The sequence below is a fragment of the Falco cherrug genome, chromosome Z (assembly GCF_023634085.1).
Source record: "Falco cherrug isolate bFalChe1 chromosome Z, bFalChe1.pri, whole genome shotgun sequence".
Classification (NCBI taxonomy): Eukaryota; Metazoa; Chordata; class Aves; order Falconiformes; family Falconidae; genus Falco; species Falco cherrug.
Window position 1 is genome coordinate 74,515,319 of NC_073720.1, and position 22,585 is coordinate 74,537,903.

Sequence of the window (22,585 nt, forward strand, 5' to 3'; positions counted from 1 at the left end):
CTGCCCTGGGTCTGTTGGTCCAGTGTCCAGTGCCTAGAGTGGGGGCTGCCTCAGCTGCCTGGCCCCCAGCCCCTGCAATGCCCTGGTGTTTGTTAAGCAGTGACCAAGCCCCGTGCCATTAATTCCAGACATACCTTGTAGCCATGCCTGTATACCATCAGAAGCTCACTACCCAGATCGTTGAATTTTCGTAACAAGATTCCTTGGTAAACAACTCAGGGAGAGGAAAGCTACAGTCCAAGAAGTTTCTTGTAACCTGTTGCAGTATTTTTAGCTGAGTTATGTTACAATTCTTTGCTCTTCTTCATTTACTGGAAGAATTGTTAATCTTTAAATTTATTTTATTTTTTCCTTCTTTTCCCATCTGTTCACATACATGAATGAAGCACCTCCTGCATCATATTTCATTGTCTGTTTTTATGGTGATAAAATAAATGTGGATCAGAGAAACAACTGCAACATCTCCTACAAATTCCTGGCACTGAAGTCCTGAGAAGTTGAGGGCTTGCAGTCTTGTGTGGGATGAGACCTTGACTGGGAAGTAGCTGTAAAATGTGGGCAGGAAGAACTTCCTGGCAGGGAAAGATGAACATGTGATAGGGTTTGTATTTTTATGTTTGACTTGAAATATTGTAGGATTCATGGCTTTGGCCCCAGAGGTCCATGCCTTGTGCTGAAAATTTCTAAACTGTTCTGATGAAAACAGCAACTCAAGTGTTTGTCTTGAACAGAATCATGATTTAGATCTGGGAAAACAGACAGTAAGAGAAAAAAGAAAAAGGTTAACTCTCAGAGTTTAAGGAAGGTTACAAGTTAAACGTTTTAGGTCCCTTCAGCTTCTCCTAAGCTTTTGGACAACTGATGACTGTCAGTATAGCTCAGTGAAGGGTGAACTTGTTTGGTTTTTCTTTATATTGAAAATGAAGTTTCTGACCTTCATTTCAATGCCTCTCAAATTCAGCTGCAAAGGAGACATTTGATGCATTTGAGAAATGTGCCTAAATGATGTAAAATATCATGAAGTTTCATCAGGTGCAGAGGAAGTGTCTGAGTTGGTGCTTGATTGCCACCCTGGTGTTCAAGATGAATTGTATATGTTAAGATTTTATTTAGTTTTAATTTCCTAGGTATGAAGACACAGTCACTATCTTTTGGGCTGCATCTGCATTTTGTCAGAGTTGTAAGTTTCAAATCATATTGCCACTGATACTGAACTGGCTTACTTTAAAAGCCATTTTATCTTAGTTTAGCTCTGTATTGCAGGGGTATTCCTTCCCTTGGGTTTAAAAACAGATTTTTTGCAGGCAGAATGAGAAATGAGACCACTTAAAAGCATGCACTCTTTTGAGAAGTGTGTTTTGGAGCACATGAGATGAGAGTGAAATGGGTTTAGCTGAACTTATAAATGTTTCACTTGTCCATGCAAACTTGGTATTGCTTTGAGAATGTTGAAGAGTGGTGTTTTGTTCTCTGTTTGCAGGTAAACAGCAAGCATGAGCTTGGCAACACACAACTGTGACTGCCAGGACCCTGTGATCTGAACCACGTCTACAGCTGTCTTCCCAGTGGTGAGGTGCTGTTGATCCAGTACCATGGAGGATTGCCTTCACACCTCCTCTGAAAACCTCTCCAAGCTGGTGAGCTGGGCCCACAGCCACGGGACCATCTGCAGCCTCATCCCCAACCTCAAGCACCTGCTCTCCGAGGGGGCCCATGGCAACTTGACAGCCATGTGGGGCTGCAGCGCTGGCCATGCCTACCACTGGCCCCTGGCCGCCACTTGCCGGGCCGGCTCCCAGGAGCGTGTCTGCTTCCAGGACAGCCGCAGCTTCAACTCGGACAGCCCCAGCATGCTGGGAGTGCCCTCGGAGGCACAGGCCAGCCCCCTGGAGCGTTACCCAGGCCGGCCAGGGAAGGCCAAGTTGGACTGCACCCGCACTCGTGACTCCTGTGACTTCTCCTATTGCAGTGAGCCGTCGGAGCTAGGCGAGCCCGTGGAGGAGTACGAGGATGAGGCCACCCTCTTTGACATGGTGTGCGAGTCCTCGGTCACCGATGAGGACAGTGACTTTGAGCCACACCCCCACCGGGCCCCCTCTGGCCCCCGCAAGCGGCCAGCTGCTGGCCTGCCCGCCGCTGCCCAGGCACAGCCTGCTGATGAGGGTGGTGGCGAGGTGCTGCTCAAGAAGATCAAGCAGGAGCTCCCCGAGGACTACTACATAGTGGCTAACGCTGAGCTGACGGGTGGTGCTGATGGGCCGGCCCTGGCCCTGACACAGATGTCCAAGCCCAAGCCGCAGGCCCAGGCTGGGCCCTCCTGCCTGGGCCCTGCCAGGGCCCTGCCCCAGCCTGCCATGGGCCCCGACCCCGACCCGCAGCGCCTCTCCACCTCCCCCCCGGGCATGTCCCGGCTGGCCACACAGAGGCCGACCCGGGGCCCCCTGGCCTCCCCAGCACGGGGGGCAGGCGGTGGCCCTGTGGCGGCCCTTCAGGTGCCAGCCACCAGCTCCAACACCACCGCAGCTGCCGGGAAACCCATCAGCATCCCCCTCTCAGCCCTGCAGCTGCCTGGTCAGGAGGAGCCACCAGCCTCCGAGGAGACCCTCCTGCCCACCCCGCAGCCAGCCCCAGGGGGCGAGGCAGCCAGCTCGCCCTCGGTGAGCGCGGAGCCTGAGGTCAGCTCCAGCCAGCAGCAGCCCCATGCCGCCCCCACCGCCCCCCCTGAGGCAGCGGCGCAGTCAGTGCCAGGTAGGACGCGGGGCAGGAGTGCAGGGGTGGAGGCATTTTTGGGGGTGGCCCCCCAGGCATGGCTTGGTGACAGGGTGGCCAGAGAGGAGGTGCTGCTTTGCACAAGGGTGCCCCAGTCCCACTGGTTCGTAAGTCGGTAGATAGAGAAACAGCCCCCAGTTCAAAAGGATTTGGGAGACCTCAACTGAGCAAAGGCCAGGAGCCTGACAAAGTGTACTGCTGCTATAGGGAAAGCACGCTTTTAGGTTTATAGGTCCATTTTGGGTGCAGTTGTGTCATGGGATATGGGGTGCAGCCACCTTGCTGTATGCACAGGGTGGGGAGGACATGAAACCCAGCCATGCACTGTTTTGATGAACCACAAAGAAGTGGTCTCAGCCACTGGAGCCCAGAGTTGCAGGCTGGGTGTTGCCTTCACGCTGTCAGAAGAGTGGTTTGACATGGAGAGGCAAAGAAGGGCACAAGGAGAGTACCTGGAAAGAGGTTTGCACTTCTGTAAATATTGTTTCCCTTAGAGCAGCTTGCAGAGATAAGGACAGCCACAACTTTAACCATGAAATTGATAATACTTAAACTTTAATCCAAGTCCAAAAAATTCCTGTTTTTCTCTGTTCTCAGTGGAAATTCTCAAAGCCCATGTCCTTCATATTTTTTTTATCTCTTGCTGCTGCCAAAGCACTGAGAATCGTCACAAACAGGTCAACATTATTGGATAAAGAGCATGTTAAAACGGCATACTTCTGCTGAATGGTTATCCCACGTGCAAAATAACTCGGTGTTGGCTGTAGATCTTCTGGAGGGGGAGGAAATCTCTTTATTGAGCAGGCTGTCCAGCTCCCTCTAGACCTGAGCGCAAGACAGGGCTGACTTTGCTTTTCCAGCTGGTGAATGGTGCTATCCCAGGAGCAGGCGAGGGCAGGAGCGAGTTCTCCATCTGCTCCCCTTGCCGGTTCAGCCTAGGAGTATCTGATCAAACAGAGCAGAGCCAAAATGTAGGGGTGGGAGGCAGGGGGGCGGGGGAGAAACCTGCCTATATTGCGGTCCTTGTGGCAATGCACTAAAGACATTGACTTTAACAGCCTTGATGATACTTCAACCTGGACACCCTGAAACCTGATTGAACACTAGTAAATCTATTAATTGGCAAGAGCCTGCAGATCTTGTTGCCAAATAAAACAATGGGCAAAGTTAAATACCTGGTTTTGCTAAGCAAAACCAAACTAAGCATTAGAAATCAGAAAGGATGATAATTGTCTTAGTTACAGCAAAAAAACCCTCTTCTTTGGAACTAATTTCTGCATGGCTATATCTTTGGGATGCTACTTTGCAGTAGTCCTGTCATTTAACATCCCTCATGGAAATTCTCTTACAGATTCCATCTAGTTTAGAACATATTCTGCTCAGCTAATTATGAGAGATACAAGATGCCTGATGTCAATCTGAATTGCATGGTAAACCTATTTGTTTTGCATTTCTCAGGTTACAGCATATCACTGCTGTATATATGAGAGCTGGTTTCTACCAGTCTGCCACTGAAACTTGCTCAGTCTCAAATTTGCAAGCTGGGACAATGGAATACAAACCTTAGCAGAATTTGTCCTGATAGGTGTGTGTTACCTGGGAGAAGTGATTTACTTTTGACACAATCATTAAAAAAATCCAAGCCCTTTCAAACCGCTTTTGTCAGGTCCTCAGAAGCAGAACAAGGTTAGCAGTCGTTACTAGTAGGGTTAAACCTTACAAGAATGGATGCAGCAACACATTTTCATATTTATATAGTCTCCAGAGTAGGGTTGGTCTATGTCTAGTGTCTCACTGTGAGGAGAAAGTGGGATTGCATCTGAGTTTACGCTGACTGTGTAAATCAACCCTCAAAACCTCCTAGCACATCTTGCATAGACATTAATGTTATCTCAGTGTGCTGTCCAAATTCCAGTTCACAGTTATGTTCTCAATACTTAAATTTGTTGTGTTCTCAAAAAGTGTTATGTAGTTCCTTTTCTCAGCCCAGTATAGTGTTATTGTAATATGCTGTTACTGTACTCAGAGGTAGGTGCATATTAACTAGGGTAAATGATTGACATATGACTAAAACTCAATATATCAGTCTCTGATTTCCATAGAGCTTGCTCCTTTGGGAAAGAAGTGCTGGTGTTAATAAATGCTCAAGTTTCAGGGAAGTGGGCAATGTTGGCAAGTGAATTTATAACAGATGTGTAGTTCTGCACAGTACAGTCTTGCAGATAAAATGTGGAGGTCTGATTAAAGATCAGAGTGATTGCTTTACTCTGCTCATATACAGTGATTTCATTAGGTTGTCTCTTAACAAAGAGTGATGTACTGGAAGTGGTGCATGATATATACAATTTGAGATATATTGAACTACAAGGGTATGTTTGTCTATCCTACGTAGAAATGTTTCTGTTCTAAACAGACAGAAACAAAGGTACAGTTGAAAGTAAGCAGGGAATTTGAATTCTGCCTTGTCTGCTACCAAGTGTTACTTAATTTTAAAATAATATGTGAAGCCTTGCTTCTGGTCCCATTAGAACTGGTTGTATGTTTGTGAGGTCTTTGCAGGACTAAGGCCTTAAATGATGTTATGATTAAAGGGTGTGATCTAACCAGCAAGAAATACCACTTCGAGTTTTAGCTTAAGTGACATATCCTTGCGTTTGTATCAGACACAGCTGATAGTTTCCATGTGTGGTTATCTTGTAGGTCATGGATTTTTGAGTGACGTTTTTCATGAAATCAAAAATCTTGATGATATATACTAGCTTAGGCCAGTTTAATCCACACTATACTTCTGAACTAGTTCCTCTTTCAAACTCCGCCCCCCCATCCCTTTCCTTAGTTAAACCATGACAACTGAATGTGAAAGCAGGGACTTCACAAAGGTATTTTTGTGTCCTAAAAGTGGAATGGCATCCCAATGAAGATTCAATGAGGCTAGACGCTGGTATCTGCTGGATTCAGGTCTTCATCTAAGCATTGTGGAATATACTTAATTATTTTTTTTAAACTTCAGCCCAGAGAGAATAAGTGGACATTCATCTGTGAATTTTCAGATTGTCCTATACCACTTTATCAGCAAAGCCTTCAAGAATATATATAGGTATATATAGTCCTTTTTTTTCTGGTGGAAATAAATGAGAGGATGTACATCTGACAGGAGACAGATTTTCGCAGTGGTGTAGAGCAGGGAATTTCTGCAGTTTCTACTTCCCAAACAGCCTCTTTTGTCTTCTGCTAATACTTGATCTGTTTTTTATGTCCAAGAACCAGCAAGGGCAAGGTTGGTCACATCAGTGAAGATGGAAGGTAAGAATCATGATGCTTTAGGCTGCAGTACATGTAACATTTGGATGTCTGAAACCATGAATGGAAAAGATTTGGTGTTACTGCAGAAGCATACAGAGGAAGACTATGGCTCAAAGGAGGATAGAGCTTATTGTGCAGGAAGGCAAGTTTTGATTCTCTGAGAGGTAAGGCTTACTTCAGAAGCTGAATTACCAAAATATTTATGAAGAATACTCACTTTCCACCTGAAGACTTGAGGGTGAATATGTGCTTTGGATTAACAAGATAGTGCAGCAAGATATCACTGGTCCAACATTAGTCCAACACTATAGATACACGAGCAAAGAGTTCCATAAGGATGCACTAAAAGATGTTAAACCCATATGTACAAAATGTGCAGAAAGCAAAGAGTAGGTGCTTCTGTCAGAGGTGTGGCAAATCATATTCTGTGGTTGCTATCACAATGCCTTCATGCATATCCCATCACTGAATTTGCCAGGCTGCTGGGTGATATTTTACATGTACAGGCATTTGCAGAGTTTAGAAGGGAATTAAGTTGTCCAGAAGCACCACTGCTTTCTTAGTCGACATGCCACACACTGTCCTTCTGCGGTGGTTATTGAATAGAATCAGGTGTTGAATGCGTGCTGTGATGAACAAATACCCTGGTCTGTGCTGAGAGCAGTACTTAGCCTTGCTGACTCTATTGTCTCTGCTCCGAGCAACTCCCTGCACTTTTCTGCTCTGTAGCTGGTATTCCAGGATCCCAGATCAGTGCCTGGTGATCAGCTTAGCCTGGTGACTAAGGTCTTGTTCTGCTCCTGTGCTCTCATCTTGGGAAGGTGTGAGCAAGGATTGCAGCCTTTCATGATTCATGGGTTGACTCTCGCTCGGCTCTCCGTGTGGACATCCCTGTCGGTTCCAGGCGTTCACATAATGTCTCTATCCAGACATGACCATTATACAATGCAGTGCTTCTGGGGGTTGTCTGATGTTGATGTAGAGCTTTTATGTGGACGATGATAAAGTATTTTTCTGCAATGAAAAGAACTAGGATGCACCCCGCTGCCCCTAAAATTGTGTGGGTATAAATTAAATGGGAATGAGGTCCTCTGTGATCATAAGACTCATGGATTAGGAGCTGTTATATGAGTTTGTGGGATAAGACAGAGCAGCTGATACATAAAAATATTTATTGATAGATATAATTTATACATATGAGTTTCAAAATGTTACAAGACTTAGGGAAGAAAGAAGTCCCCCCCAACTCATGAATTGCCAATTTTGACTAGGTTTAGCTTAAACTCCAAAATCAGTGTTTACACTGCAAGGCAAAAAAGATGTCAGCCAGCACATTCCAATGAAGTGCAAACAAGAAAAAATAATACCTCTTTTTAGAGGTATGTAAAGCATCAGCCATATGTACAGAAGAGTGAGATTAATCCCTGCTGTAATTCTTCCAAGTCCAGTGGAACTGTGCCAAGAAGGAATGTAACACAAGGCAAACAATCATATCAGAAAGAAGTTAAAAAACTTTATTTGAGCTTTTCTAGGAACACTCAAATAATTACTGATTGGTCTCTGTATTTGTGATTTACATACAAAGATTGATGACTTTTGGCTAAAGTCACTGCTGAAGCCTGTCTCCAGGGGCATACGCCACTGAATGTGATCAAGCAAACAATTAAATGTATGTAGGGGTGAGACAGTTTCTTCCTCTTTCTGTTGGACTAAGGAGTTCACGGTCCACTGGTGACTCTTTAGGTCCCATAATTGATATCTATTCTTGCTGTAGTAGCTGAACTAAACATAATAAGTGCTGAGACAGATATTTAGAAAAAACATAGTTTGGTGATTATTTTTTTCATTTGCAAGGGCCTGGCTTATTTAGAAGAATAAGATGAGATCATTATAGTTTTAATCATCCCAGAAAGGAAGCTAGTGAGTTGATTAATCACCTCCTGCACTGCCACTGCCTTCTGATCTTGCATCATGGATTTGCCAGCCCACTCCCACCTTTAATTATCTGTGTCCAAATACTGTTAAATTATACACTAATATTATAGAGGCTTTATTCTATAAGTTTTGCTAATGAGGTTGATATTACTTTTCTCTATAATATTGTAAGGTAGTTCTCTTTAAAAGCAGGACAGTATCATAAAAAGGACAAATTCAGCCTTTGCAAAGTAGTCATCTATTTCCTTTTACCATATGGGTACACAGCATGACAATCAAATAAAAAAAAATAATTAAAGCACAGTCCTAATAATTCTAGTATCAGAGTATATTTTGTGAAGTTGTTCCTACAAGCAGCATTTATCAAGTTAGTAATTGTTGCGGGAGAGCACTGAAATGAAGACTCATCGAGTATAGCAACATCTTTAGATTTTCACTGTACTTAAGAAGTATATTTATCACTATTTCAGGATTCCATATGTATTTACTTTAGTGGAAATTCTTTCCAGACACAGAAGGCTCATGCCAGCCTCTTTGCAACCTTGAAGACCAATGGTGGACTTGTCACGTAGAGGGCAGTCGTCTTCTTGTCCTAAGTATTAAGTATTTATCAAAGCAGCTACGCAAATAAGAGATTAAGCTGATATTTTTCTTGCTGTCAGGGCTTGTTGCCCCACTCCCACAGACCTTTTCTGAGTGGAACTACTTGTAGCACACAGAGGCATCATGCAGCAGCATTACTGTATATATACACACACACATTTTGGAGGAAGTCATTCATGATTATTCATTCAGAAAGTAGATCGGTGTGGGAGACATTTGGGGATGGGCTTTGAGTTGTCCTGCAATAAGAGCTGCATAGGCCTATTGATCCTCTGCAACAGGTGAGGAATGGTAGTTTCCGTGCAGTCTGAGGGAATTGCTTGCCTATAGCTACGAGAGAACTGAATCCATACCCTCAGAAGTATCTGTTGCAGGCAGGCCCCAGCAGTTTTTAAGGATTAAATCTGTAAAGCATGCCAAGTTCAGCTGCCAGACAATCAGGGATGTTCTCTGGGGTTTTGAAGAGAGGAATTGCATCACTGAGAATTGTGGACATTTAATTTGACATATTCTTAGTTTAAAATACCATAGCACAAACAGTATTAACTAAGATGGAGTGTCATATGAGAAGAGAAACTGCCCATGTTGTGTTCTGGAACATCACTGCTCATTTCAGACTCAGAAATGTAACCTCTTCCCCATTATCCCAACGCAAAAGGCAGAAAAGCAAAAAATAAGAAACGCAAGTGAGAATTAATAAATCTTTTTTGCAAGACCAGCATGATCTAGGTGCTATGCTCTCCCTTTCACTAAAGGTGTTTTAGACAACAGTTCTGTGCGAAATGCTGCCTTTTGTGATACTGGTATATAAAGGAAGAAAATAAGGCCTCTGCTTGTTCCAGGTGTCCTGAAAACATATGGAAACAACAAAGGAAACCGGACAAATCTGTACTGAACATCACTTTATTTTTAGGAAATAAAAGATTATTTAACATGGTGGTTTTGATCAGAGATCTTTTTTCTTTATGTGATCTTTGCAATTGCTCTGTTTAGTTTTGGAGCTATTTTCATCTTATAATTTGTCTGTCTTAAAGTAAGAAAAGAGAGGCAAGGCAGGATCAGATTGGGATCTGCAGAGGAGGTGCAGCACAGCAGCCAAAAGAGACACTGGAAGGCCCTCAGACATGCACTTTTTCCTTTGGCACTTTGGATGGGGTGCTGGGATGGAAAGGGAAAAGGTTTTGGCGTTTTAGGTTAGGATACTTTTTGAGAGTGTTTTTCCACTTTGGATGAGGCTGGTACTTCAGCAAATATATCTATAGAACTATTTCACATATTTATTCAAGGTCTAAGCTTTTAAGAGCAGCAGTAAACCTGGAGAAGAACTGTTTTCAACTGTCTCAATGATGACAACATGCCATTTTTGCACCAGCTGTTCTGTGAAGGCAGCACACAATGATTTCTCATTTCTCCCATTTTCCTCATACTTAATTTTTTTCTCTTTTAGTGAGTCTTGCTCTGTCATCTTTTTTTGTGTGCTTGCAGTGAACCTAGAACCTGCTTGAGCATGAAACAGATCAGTACAATTTTCCAAGTTTATTTTCTGTCTATTTAAACAAGATAACAATTTTGAATACATAAATTATTGTTTGAATTTTTCCAGAAAAGAAAAGAGAAGCATGATGGTAGATATTTTACCATGGCTGACACAGCACAAAGCAGTGCTTGCTAAGACACCCAGATCCTGGAAGCACTGAAACGTGCTGAAATCCATCTTTCTTTGATAAAGTATACTTAAATGATGCATATGCCCATGCTGTTTTCAGGAAGTGTGAACCAGGCTATTAAATCAAAGCCTGAAGAGAGAGAAACTGAAATGCCTACTTTCCCTGACGAATCTTTCTTGCTTGGGCATTCCACTAACTGGTCGCACAAAAGTGGCTTTTGACATTGGCTGTTCTGAACATCTTGAATGTGCCTAGTGGCCTCTGTGGGACAGGTGGGCAGAGCTATATTTTCATTTCCCAGATGAGTTTGCATTTGTCTGGAGCCAAGCAGTGTTGCCCTGCAAAAATGGTTGGACAAAGGTTGTGTTAGAGGCAGCTGTACATACGTCCCGGCTGCCACCAAATCCTGGCCCTGGTGGGAGCTGGGAACAGGACATCCTGCATGCATGTAATGTAAAAAGTGGTGCTGAAGACCTTGCTGAGTCTGATGAAACCTTTATGTTATATGCTTAATTATACATTGACCATTAAGTGCATTGGCTGCATCTTACTTCTAACATATACCTGTCACTCCCACTACCTTTACTAACTTATTTAAACAGTGAATTCACACAAACAGAGAGAAATACTGTATGTTTTCCTGTTGGTTAAACTCAGGATGACTGGCAGTGACATGGTGGTCTGTTGTTGCTTTTCACTAACTAGGTCTTAATGATGAAAACATTACTTGAAACCATACAGCTAAGGATTAATAAAACTTAATTGCTTGCTTGCTGAGTTGTGTGGGGGTGAGGAGTGGTGGGTCAGAAAGCAAAAACCTGGCCTTCTGTTTTGTTCAGAGAAGGAAAAAAATTATTCTGAGCTATTCTGACCCAGGTCACATCACCTCAGTGCAAAAGCTGAATGTGCTGTATTACTGAATCTTTTCAAGCAAGACATACCTGTGCCCAAAGATCAAGCCTGTGAAAAATAAGGTTGTTAATTTCTGATTTTTTAGTAGCTTGCTTCAATTTTCTGTTTACACTCACCTCTCTCTTAACTGGTTATCTGCCTCATCTCTGCTTTACTACTGTGGCTGATCAAGGATAGTGGTATGAATGAACCACAGAAGCATGGATGTTCTTGTATGGGAATAATTTGATTTAGTCCACCACTTGGAGCTGTCTTCTGATTGTGGTGAGCTCTGTCCTTCAGTCATGTGGATATACCAAGTTACGGGGATTTTTTTCTGTCATTGACTCTTGGGAAATGAAGCACTGTCATTTGTTTGGGACTTTCTCTCTTACTGACTGTACATCCAAGAAAACAAATTAACAGACAGGAAAACTATTCTTGGCATTACAGCGCAGCATTCACATCTGTATGCTGATAACTGCTTTGCTTTTTGCTCACAGGTTTACATTTATTTTTTTCTCTCTGTATAAAGAAGTGTCTTTGCCTCAGTTGCCCCTGATTTCAGATACCCCTCAGAAAACTTAGTTTGACAAATAACTTGTTCCATTTACCATTCATTTGTACTGTTGTTAAATGCATCTGTTTATTGTGCTAGTGCATAATAAAATAGACATATATGTCTAACATACATCTATAATTATATCCATTAATCTATACCCCATGTCACCTGTTACATGAATTAGTTGGTGTTGGTTTTGGTATGAGCTCATTCAGTAGCAGGGGAACTGATTGTTCATATCATATACAGAAGAACAAATTATTTTTATAGAAATAACAATACAGTCCAAACAGGAAAATTCTGACAATGTAATTACAGAAGAGAAATAATAACAATATTCTGAGCAGCTAAGAGATGTGTATATGTGTGTATGAAAAAAATAGAAACTCCTTAGTTTATTTAAAGAGACTTTACTCAAGCTGAGCTGCAAAATGTGGCTAAATATCTATTCAATTAAACTGTGATAAAGTAAGTTTAAACATGTATTGAAGGACAGAATAAACTATTTGTGCCATGAACAACAGCCTGGTTCCTGACAAATGTGTGTTCCTTATCTCTTTGTTTCCTCTCTGTGCAGAATTTCCAGCTGCTCCTGTGCTTCTTAGGGCTCCTTGTGCTGACAAAAGCCTGGACGTGCCATAGCTAGTTTGGACAAAGTGTGTGTGCTTTGGTCAGCCAGGGCATGTAGGCAGCTGCCAGAGTATCTTAACACCTGAGGTCTGTAGCCTGTCTGCAAGTTGTCATGTGTTCGCGTCTCTGCCCTCTGCCCAGCTGTTGAGTCTCCCTCAAGTGTTGTAGGACCTTTAAGTCTTTGAACTTCCACCCCTTCTTAATATGGTGAGAGTTGTTTGCAAAGGTGAAAATGAAGTTCAAGGGTTTTTTTTTTTCTGAATTGGAGAGGACTCTCAGTACAGGCTTAAAACAGAAAAACATGCTAAAAAATCCACCTTAGGAGTTATTTCACTTCATGTGTTGCACTTCATGCTCTCTGGAGAATTGTGTAAAGATCTGGTCCTTAAATTCTGCTCTCTGACCTAGTGAAGACAAAGGAAGTATGTGCATTAAAAGTGTGCATTGAAACTAGTTGGGCAAGGTTGTAAACTCTTCACAGAGTTTGTGCCCTTCATAGCTTGCTTCACTCATACTGGAGAATACACGGTGTGCAAGGTAAAAGCAAATTGGCCTGTTTGGGCACAATCACCAACAGAGAATTTCAAAACTAAAACTTTAAGCTCAGTAACAAGGTGATTTGAGTACTTTGCTAAATTGAAGATGCGGGTAGGAGAAAAGGTACTGAAGTGCAGTTCTTCAGGGTGCATGTGCTGCAGTCTGTTACCAGAAGTCAACAGCATGAACTCCCAACACATTTCCTGTTACACCTGCAGCAGATACTTCAGCCAGAATAGGAAAGAGTACGTCTTGAATCACTAATAATGGCACTTTAATAAAATGGAAGGAAAAAAGTCTGCAGTCTCTAATAAGCAATATATCAACTAAGCACTGTCAGCCTCTGTAGAGAGCTCCACGGCATGATTTATTATGTTAATTACAGTCATGTGGGCCTCATGCTCTTAAGTCTGAAGCTGCTCACATTCTCAGCTTGATTTAAGAATATGCTTTGGCCAAGACTTAAAGTGCAGCTTATTATGATGAATGTAATAAAATATGTATTACATACTCCTTTTCTTTGTGTCACTGCTTGTTTCCTCGGTTAGACTGCCTCATTCTGAAACAGTGATATAAATTACATTTCAGATGATGAGGATCCTCATCTGTTTTTAATCACCCTCTTCAGGGTTGTTCTTTTTTTCACATCCCTTTGTTCTGATTCTTCCTTCTCTTCCCCCTTCTATATTTTCCTCCCGTATTTCCTAAATTTGCTTCTCAGCTGCTGTCTGGAATGAATCAAAAGTGGGCAAACTTCATAGCCCTGGCTTATCCCTTTGAGTCCTCTTGCATTGCTTTCTCAACTATGGTTATTAAAGTTAGCTCTTAAATGCAATGACATTAAAAGTGGTGGTAGGCCATAGCTGAGACCATGTTAAGCCTCTGGTGTTGTGGGCTGGCATGTAAAGAGAAGACTGAACTGTAAAGGGACACATGTTTGTGTCCTGTTTCTCATTCTTCTTCCACTGGGCTTGCAACTGCAGAGGCACAAAATTGCACTGCACCAGATTTTCCAAAATGCCATATAAATTTGTATCTGATTTTGTGCAAACCAGTCCACTAGTTAAATTTTGTCTGAGCAACTGGTGCTTGTGAGAACTGTTTAAACATGTAAAGCTGGCTTTCTCTGTATGAGCACGTAAAGGTGCTTATGAAAAAAAAAACCCAAAACTTTACGGAAAATATAGCATCTTCTGTAAGAAATGGGGTTGTGCCATAAGAATTTATATTTTTCTTTTCATGTTTCATTTTTAAATACTAAGCTTAATTCAAAGGAGGTGTTTCTCAGATGTTTACAGTTTTTTCTCTCCTTATTTTGATTTTTTCTTACTGTTTTTTCTCTTAACTTTTGAATCAAGTCATCTTATACTATAAATGTTATTCAGGTGTGCTGCTCTTCCACCTTCTAAACATATGATGACTTAGTCCAGTTATTTTCTACATTTCTACATAAACATATACTTAAATACAGGGACCCCAACCCAGAACGCACTTAAAATATGCTTTGTTGAATTGAAAACTTAGCTGGGAGAAAAACAAGTATTCTGCTGAGGACATGTATGCAACACTTTCTGGGCTAGTGCCAAGCCAGCCAAGTCCTCTTGGAAAATGAGTGCATTGCTTCTGCTGTGCATCATCCAGCTTGCAGTTCTCAGGGTAGGTTAGACACTCACCATCCTACTCCTTTGATTCCTTTTGCCACAGCTCATGAAACAAATAACATGCTTCGAAAGGGCAAGATTGCACTGTGTTGTTAAAAAGACCTGGGTAAAAATCAATTCTGTTTTCCAGAGTTAAATATTTAACATGAAGAAAATGGCAAAAAACCTATCTTGTCTTTAGCCTTAAACTAAAATCAATACTTGGCTTTTTCTAAGTGGAGTTAGCTGTAAATTATTTTAGGATTATTTGGATGAATGTAAAGATGCATGCTCAACATAAAGCTAACATTTGTTTCGCATACTATGTTGTGTTTGCCACTTACCAACTTTCAGCAGCACTTCAGTTTCAGCAATCTACTTGATTTTTTTAACCTGATCTCTGAAGGGGGCGCAATTATGTGTTAGAAGGGAACACAGGTGAAGAAAGTTTAGTCAGTTATTTTGAATGAAAGAGGTTTCACTTTTTCTAAAGTTTTCTAATGTTTTTTGGTTTGCAGTACAGAAAACTCCAAGCATTGGCTTTTATATCCTCCACTTCTATGAAAAGTTGGGTCCCTGAACCTCAGTCAGTTATATGTGTCAAAAGAATTTGTTTTTATAAACCTCTTGTAAAGAAGAGAGAGACAAGGCAGGGCAGGTAGACCTGGAACTGGTTCCAGGCTTGGCTGTAATCCAAGTGACTGACTTGGAACAGGGCAGCTAAGATGGCAGACTCCAGTCCAGCTGTGAGCCAAGTACGTTTTGCCTGGACATCACCCAAGTACCAGATCTATGGGTTTCTCCAGTGCTCTTGCAAAACATCTTCTGCTGGTCCCCATGTTGTGCCCCAGGGAGCAGCTGTAGCATCTTGCCGTGAAGTGCTGCAGTGTTATGCAAGCCTGGGAGAGCTGGAGTCTGTATTTGTTCCTGCCAAATGACAGTGAGATCTGGATAAGTAAGAACTGAGTAGCCCCGCTGTCAGGATACAAAGGAAATGCATCCCATTTTGTATTGCAGCAATTCACACCAGTGCATCACAGAACAGCTTCCAAAGGAGATAGGAAATGATACAGTCTCTTACTCCAGAAAGACCACTGTAAGTGTTCAGTGGAAGAAATGAAATGTAAGGTAAAACTAGCATGCAACACTTCTCTTTTCCAGTAGCCCTGACAAAACCAAAACCAGACAACTAGATGAAGTGGCAATCGTATTTTGAACAAATAAAAACTTTTTTTTTTTTTTTTTTAATTTAGAAAAGGGATTTTTAGTACCTTTATGTTGAAATAGCTCAGATGTCACATACAGCCAGGAAGGGAGCCTTGTAGAAATCCAAGTCCCTAGAGCACTGCGGTTTTGGTGCTGTTCATTTGTGATTGCTAGTATCCACTATTTAAAAGGTTGATGCAGTCAGTCATAGGAGGACATAAATTCTTAATCCCTTGTCATGGCTACAAATTTTCTGTCATCTGAGGATCATGCAGTAGTCCCATTAATAATGATGTGAATTTTCCTGTTGACTTTGCCAGCAGCCAGATTGCACCCTGCATCTTTTCAGGCTGTTGTGGTGACAAAGTAGTGAAAATGAACAGAAACTGAAAACCAACACTAGTGTCCGAGCGAGCATCCACTTATCAGACCATTCTGTACCTTGCAATAAAATGTACAGTTGACTAAAGATTATTTTAGTGACTCTTACTTCATGGAGATACCAATGTATAAATATTCTTATGCTCATGTGCTTGCAATCTATGCCCTTTTTCACTGACAGAATCTAAAGCTTTTTAATTTTAGAATCATAAAATATTTCACTGATTATTTTGTTGGAGAGGGTTAACTGAATAGAAGCATAATTTGGTTTTGCCAGAAAACATCTTTCATAAATGGATTTTAATTAATAAATTGTATTGTACTATAGATTTTATATGCTTTTCTGAAAATGTTAAACTATGTAGACTTTGATTTAATGTAGTGGAAGTGAGAAACTGTAACTGTTAAACAGAATTTAGTAGCAACATCAGATGGGTAGGGCAGAAATTCAAGAAAAAGTGCAGGAGCACTTTCTTCTGCTTAAATAATCTGCAGCTAACAAGTTAATCCTTTGATCCTGCAGGGCTCAGAAGCTGTTAGATGTCAAAACCTGATGAAAGTCTCCAGGCAGCCACAGGGTTTTCCCCTGTCTTTTGACTTTGACTCAACAAGCTTAAGCGTAAATAAGTATGATTATTATGGCACAGGAAACACGCTTTATTTGGCCTTAGGACTTCCTAAAAAATGGTTATTGTTGGATATGAAATAATTACATTAAAATGTGTATTTTTGACTTAAGCCTTTGACTACTCTGTGTGTGTAGGAGTTGCCCCAGGGAAGTTAGCCTGTACCAGACAGTAAAAGTGCCAAAAATCAAATTCTCCAAGCATTTAGTTCTCCCTGTCTCTTAATCTCAGGGTGTTTCTGTGAGTGCTCAGAGGGAGCCCTGCTGGAGGGACCTCCTGCAGTTACCCTCACCCTCACTCTTCGGCAGTGAGATGGGAGAATGGCTTTCACTTGCTTATTCCTTTGATACAGTGAAAACCAGCCATCAGCTTTCTAAGTTTTGCATGCAGAAAGACTGATACTCGGGGATGCCATGGTACGATGGTGGCATTCAGCCACTCCCGACAGGGTAGCTGTAGCACTGGTTCCAGGAGGGCACATTTGTCAGAGGGTCCCCCAGCCCTTCCCTGCCCTGACTTGACCCCATTGCGTGGTCTCTGCCAGCTGCGGTTGTTGACTTGGGAATGTCATTTGCCTGCAGATACTTTCTTGAAACAAGTGGGTACAGGAGAAAAAAAAGGTAGGAGTAGGCTGTGGTTTATGTTAACTGTTTTAATGGGCTGCATACGGCCATGGGCTGTAGGTTGGATATCACTGCTTTTCAGTAATTGCAGAACAGGGGCAAGAGCCAACCTGCAAAGTGCTGGGGGGTGGAGAGAGCACACTTAGCTCCAATGAGGAGATAATGGGGTGCCATGTGTGTGGTTAACTAGGCTTTTTAACCTGAATGAAAGCATTTGGTGGAAGTAGGTCTGCTGCAGAAGCATTTTTCTAGTCAGAAGGCAAATTGGGCAGAGACTCTTGTTGGTGATATGATTACCACCAAAAATTCCACCTTACTTTTAATGTACTTTTGAGATCTCACTGCCTACCTTATGCAGAGTTTAAGACTGTTTGCAGTAATAGCTCAGGATCATGACTCCCACTAACTCCCTCTCTGAACATTAACAATCTACATCTGTCTGTAGTGAAAGCGTCTTTCCCCCTGCTATAACTAATTACAGAGGTTACGTCCTTTTCAGGGAGTCTTAAGTGTGTGTATGTGTGTGGGCTGAAATAAAAACAACCCTGAGTTTGATAACTCAACTGATAGTGTTCAGTCTTGGCTGCATTAAGATTAGATTATGAAAAGATCAGAAGACAGCTGTCGCTCTGTGGGAGGGATCATCCCATGGTTGTGGGCTAGCCAGGGATACATAGGTCCCACTAGGTTGTCTGTTTATCTCTGCCAGATTACTTTATCTCTTTGGCTACATTGAAACAGGGGCATCTAAGCTACTCAGCATTTCTTCGAACTCCTGTTTGGGAGTTTACCCCAGATCCCACAGTAGTGTGGGTTTTACTAGCTTTTTCTGCCATGTTCTGGTGTTCTTAGATATGAAACTCCAATGATTTCCAGATAGGAAACATGAAAGTTCCAACCAGGTCCTCCGTGTAGTCAAGCAGCTGAGGGAGCAGAACCTCAGGAAATGCATCTCCAAGTCAATTTATTTTCTATGTTTCTGCTCCTAGTCTGTAAAACATGGGTGACAGCACTAGCACTACAGACTCCAAAGGCTGTGTTGTGACAAGGAAATAGCACTATGGATAGCTTGGCTTGGTAGATCAATGATGACCATAAGTTTTGGTTGGTTGGTTCAGACTGTTTTACTAGCTGTGACAAATTAGACTATAACATGAGGGTGTCTTTCTTCTTAGACCGTAACAGCAGACACCTACAGAAGACTGTAAGAAAGGTGCAAGCATATCAGACATCTACCCAGTCTCCTACCCTCCAGCAATTTGCAGGTCCAGGCCTTTCTGATACAGAGGTGTTCTCTTGTATTGAGGAGCATTTTGTGGTATTTTTTTTCTGTGGTTTTACCCAGTTTTGGAACCTGTGCACAATGAAGAGTTGATGCTGTGAGCAGTGGAGGCCTGAGAGCAAAGAGGTTTATGTCCGCAGCAGTCGATGAACTACTGTAGATCCCCACCTGCATTTTCAGTAGTTTCCACCAGGACCACAGAAAATCTTTTTAAAAAAAAAAGTAAGCCCTGACCAAAGGAGCCTTTGGTTTGGTCTCAGCAAGATGCAGCAAAGCAAGACCAAGTAAATATCTGAGAACTGTTACGTTGAAAACACTCCTGTCTCAGGGAGACAACGCTCACTTTCAATACCCAGACCCAGAGATGAAGTCTCACACCTCAACAGTTCTTCCTTCTTGTCAGATCCTTACCATAACATACACATTTTCCAAAATTCACTGTGATGACAATTGAGATGTCTTTTAGTCTTGAGCTCATAATGACTGAATTACTTTTATGTAGCCTCTCTTTATCTGTCAGTCTAGGTGGATTTGTAAGGAACAGAATGAGGTTACACCAGCCTAATCTTCTCTGACAAGGTCGCAAGGCCACTTGGCTAGGGCAGAAGTAATCAATGCCAAATATCCAGACTGTGATCAGGTCTTTGATTTTGTTTCTACCTATTTCCTGTAGGCAGAGTAAAGATGTATAGAGTTGATGGGTTTCTTGTAAGTATTTTACAAGGGCCATTTGCAGACTGCACCCAAAGAATAATTTTTATGGTCTCCTTGTCCTGTCAAAGGTTGTACAGAAAGGATGCAAGGTGCACCTGGTCTTGGGCACTGTTTCATTAGTGTTCCAAATGGCATAGTTGTACTGGGTCTGGCTGGGGTGGAGTCAACTTTCTTCATAACCACACATACCCTGCTGTGTTTTGAATTTGTGACTTTTAACATTTTTAATGACACACCAGTGTTTTGGCTTCTGATGAGCTGGACTTGCACAGTGTCAAGGCTTTCTTTTTTTCCCACTCTGTTTCCCCAGCAGCTAGGTCTAGAGTAGACAAAGCCTGGGAGGCGACACAACAAGGACACCCAACCCAGACCAATCAAAGGGATATTCCCTGCCCTATGACATGGTCAGCAATAAAAACTGAAGGAAGGGGTTTTGAGTGGGAGGTGGACATTGCTTACAGACTGGTCATTTTTCTACTTTCAGAAGGTGATGAGTGATTGCCTTTGCATCACTTATCAGTTGGGTTTCTTTTTCCTCTTTCCTATAGTTATTAAACTGTCTTTGCCTTGACTCATGGGTTTTCTCACTTTTCCTTTCTATTCTCTTCCCTGTCCCTCTGGTGCTGGGAGTGAGCAAGTGGCTGTGAGATGCTTAAGGGGTGACCAGGATCAACCACCACAGCAGCAGAAAATAAGATTATGAAATTAGCAGAAAACACAAAGTTTGGTGCTATGAAAAACTTGCCTGGATACAATTTACGCCTACATGGTAGCTGGAGATGTATTATATGGTTTCAGCACTATGAAATCTCCTTAGGTAACGAAGAAGTAAGACTTTAATGACATGAAGAATTATGTCTCCTTCCTCAGCTGTCCTACGCTATAAAGAGCTGCCTTATAAGTTAGGCTCAACTGCATCATCTGGTTTTGTTGTGGATGACAAGCATATGCAGATGATGACAGTGGCTCAGCTGACATCTGATAACTTTGGCTGTCTCAGACTCTGTCCATTGGCTCTCACTGCCTCCCTGCATTCATCCCATGTTATGAGATATCCCTGATATTTGCGCGGTTTCATAGGAAGAGGATAATCTACTAGCACTGCAGGCTGGATTCACAGTCAAAATTGATGTAGCTCTCCTGATGTGGCTAGATGAGAAGCTGACATCTTTAACATTTCCCACCTGCCTTGTGACACACCACAGCACTGCAGGAATGCAGTGTTTCTGGGGTACTGTTTCACTCATGCAATTTCAGGGGTTCTTTAATTCAGCATGGGTTTCATAACTGCAGATATGGCAATTTCCTTTGCAGATTAAGGAAGGATGCCATAACATGAATGACTGACTGGGTGTCACTGCTGTGTTGTGACAGGCTATCTTCTTAAGTAGTAGTGATTGATGACATGCATAAAACTGAGCCATTATATGTGCTGTTTATATTGAGACAGTACTTAAAATGTGGGATGTCAGTCAAAGCACTGATTAATTACACAGTGCTATAATAAGGGGGGGGGGGGGGGGGATGGGGAGAGCGCGGGGTGGAGGTGCAGTGAACAAGGTACCAGAGTAAATGTTTGTTTTGGAGCTTCAGACAGCATTGTCTCTTTATTTCCAGCCTGCATCTGGCCATAATCAAAGGATCTATCCTATACATTGCCTAAAGCATGAGACTTCACTGCAGGCTGCAAGGAGCATTTTGATATCAATATTAAACCCAGTTTCTGAAACAGGCTGGTGACCTTTTCTTTTTCCCCTTGAGCACAGTTTGAGCAAACCTCAGTGCTCTGTGGCAGCATTTTCCATGGCTGCGGAAGCTTCTGAAGGCCTCAGCTGCAGACCCTTTCTTCTCTGTGCTTTGCAGAGGGTTTGAGGACCCCTCTCAATAGGTTTCATTGAGTGCCACGGATGCAGCAGATGCCTTGCAGTGAAGACACAGGACCTGGTCCCAGGGGGTATAAACTCAGCTCTGTTTCTGTTCTGCTGGCAAGTCCTTGGGCAAATCCCTCCCTCTGCCTATCTTTGCAGCTGTGGTGTGGAGGTGATGGGATGAAATCCCTTCAGGGTCATTGTAGATGGGCAGAAGGGGAAGCTGCCCAGCTGTGCAGTGACATTTCTGCACCCCATTGCAGACGGGCTAGGGAAGGAGATAGGGCCACCTTCCTTTCCCTGCTGCCCTCCCTGTTAACGGGCTTTCAGGGCAGGGTAGGCATGAGAAGCAAGAGTCTGAGCAGTGCTGCAAAGCGTGGGTATGCTACATGGCCTGACATGAGCTTGGCCTGCATGACAGACAGGCATCGGGAACTTCAGCTGGCCTCATATCACTTTGTTGTGTGTATGTTGGGTGGGAAACACCTGGAGAGTGTTACTATGGCACTGGACACCAAAATGTATGAGTTTTGCAATGAGATAGAACAAAAAAGAACTGGCTTTCCCCCCCTCTTCTGCTTATGAAGTAGAAGAGAGAAAAAGGAATGTTCCATTCACAATTACAGAGTACAGTCACACCATTCAAGTTTTCCTTCTTTGCATTTGCTGTTCATTTTCTAAGACCATTATGGTTTGTCACATTTATAATTACAGTTCCACCTATGTGCATGTAAACTGCATCCTTGTACAGACGGATAGTTTGCATATGCCAAGAAAACAGTCCTTAAGTACATAAATCACTTACATGTAAAAAGCCTTTCCTTTTTATATTTATCTTAGTATTAGCCTGAAAATCAGCTGTCAGTAACAACCATAGTAGCGGTAGCATCTGAATATTGTGGTTCAATATGTCACTGATTGTAACTTTGAGTATAGCCTTACAGAGCAATATCAGGTTGTTTCCAGAATTTTATTTTTCTGCAAAATGAAAAGAAATTATCACAATTGTACCTCCACTGTCAAGGTACAGCTGGATTATGTGGTGAGACTGTATAATGATGCTTTTCTTCCATATCTTCTGATGTGAACATATTAACTATACTTTTTTTTTATTCTTGTACATTTGTAAATTACACATTCTCTGTAGTAGTTTTACCAGCCAACTCCTTTGTTAGGAAGTGCTGCATTACTTTGTACTGTACATTTCTGTCTATATTTATTTAGCTCTTTAAAAATATGTCCAATTAAAGATAATTTTTACTGTCATAAATATCATGCTTTAATTATTTTTTGTAGAACAAAAATGGAACCAGAACAACCTCTGGTTTCACAAATGAGGCAATGCAGA

General features: G+C 42.2%; 2 protein-coding genes across 2 annotated transcripts in view; one reads left to right on the forward strand and one right to left on the reverse strand.

Annotated features, from left to right (window-relative positions):
- Nucleotides 1–22,585, reverse strand: part of INIP (INTS3 and NABP interacting protein) — a 231,057-nt gene that overhangs the window by 154,701 nt on the left and 53,771 nt on the right. The gene's annotated exons all lie outside the window — the stretch shown is intronic.
- The window catches only part of KIAA1958 (KIAA1958 ortholog), a 73,079-nt gene that overhangs the window by 35,636 nt on the left and 14,858 nt on the right, over nucleotides 1–22,585 (forward strand). Inside the window, exon 2 of the mRNA XM_055698430.1 lies at nucleotides 1,481–2,748. Within this exon, the coding sequence (XP_055554405.1) occupies nucleotides 1,593–2,748 (1,156 nt within the window). The 5' untranslated portion in view covers nucleotides 1,481–1,592. The remainder of the gene's footprint in view (nucleotides 1–1,480; nucleotides 2,749–22,585) is intronic.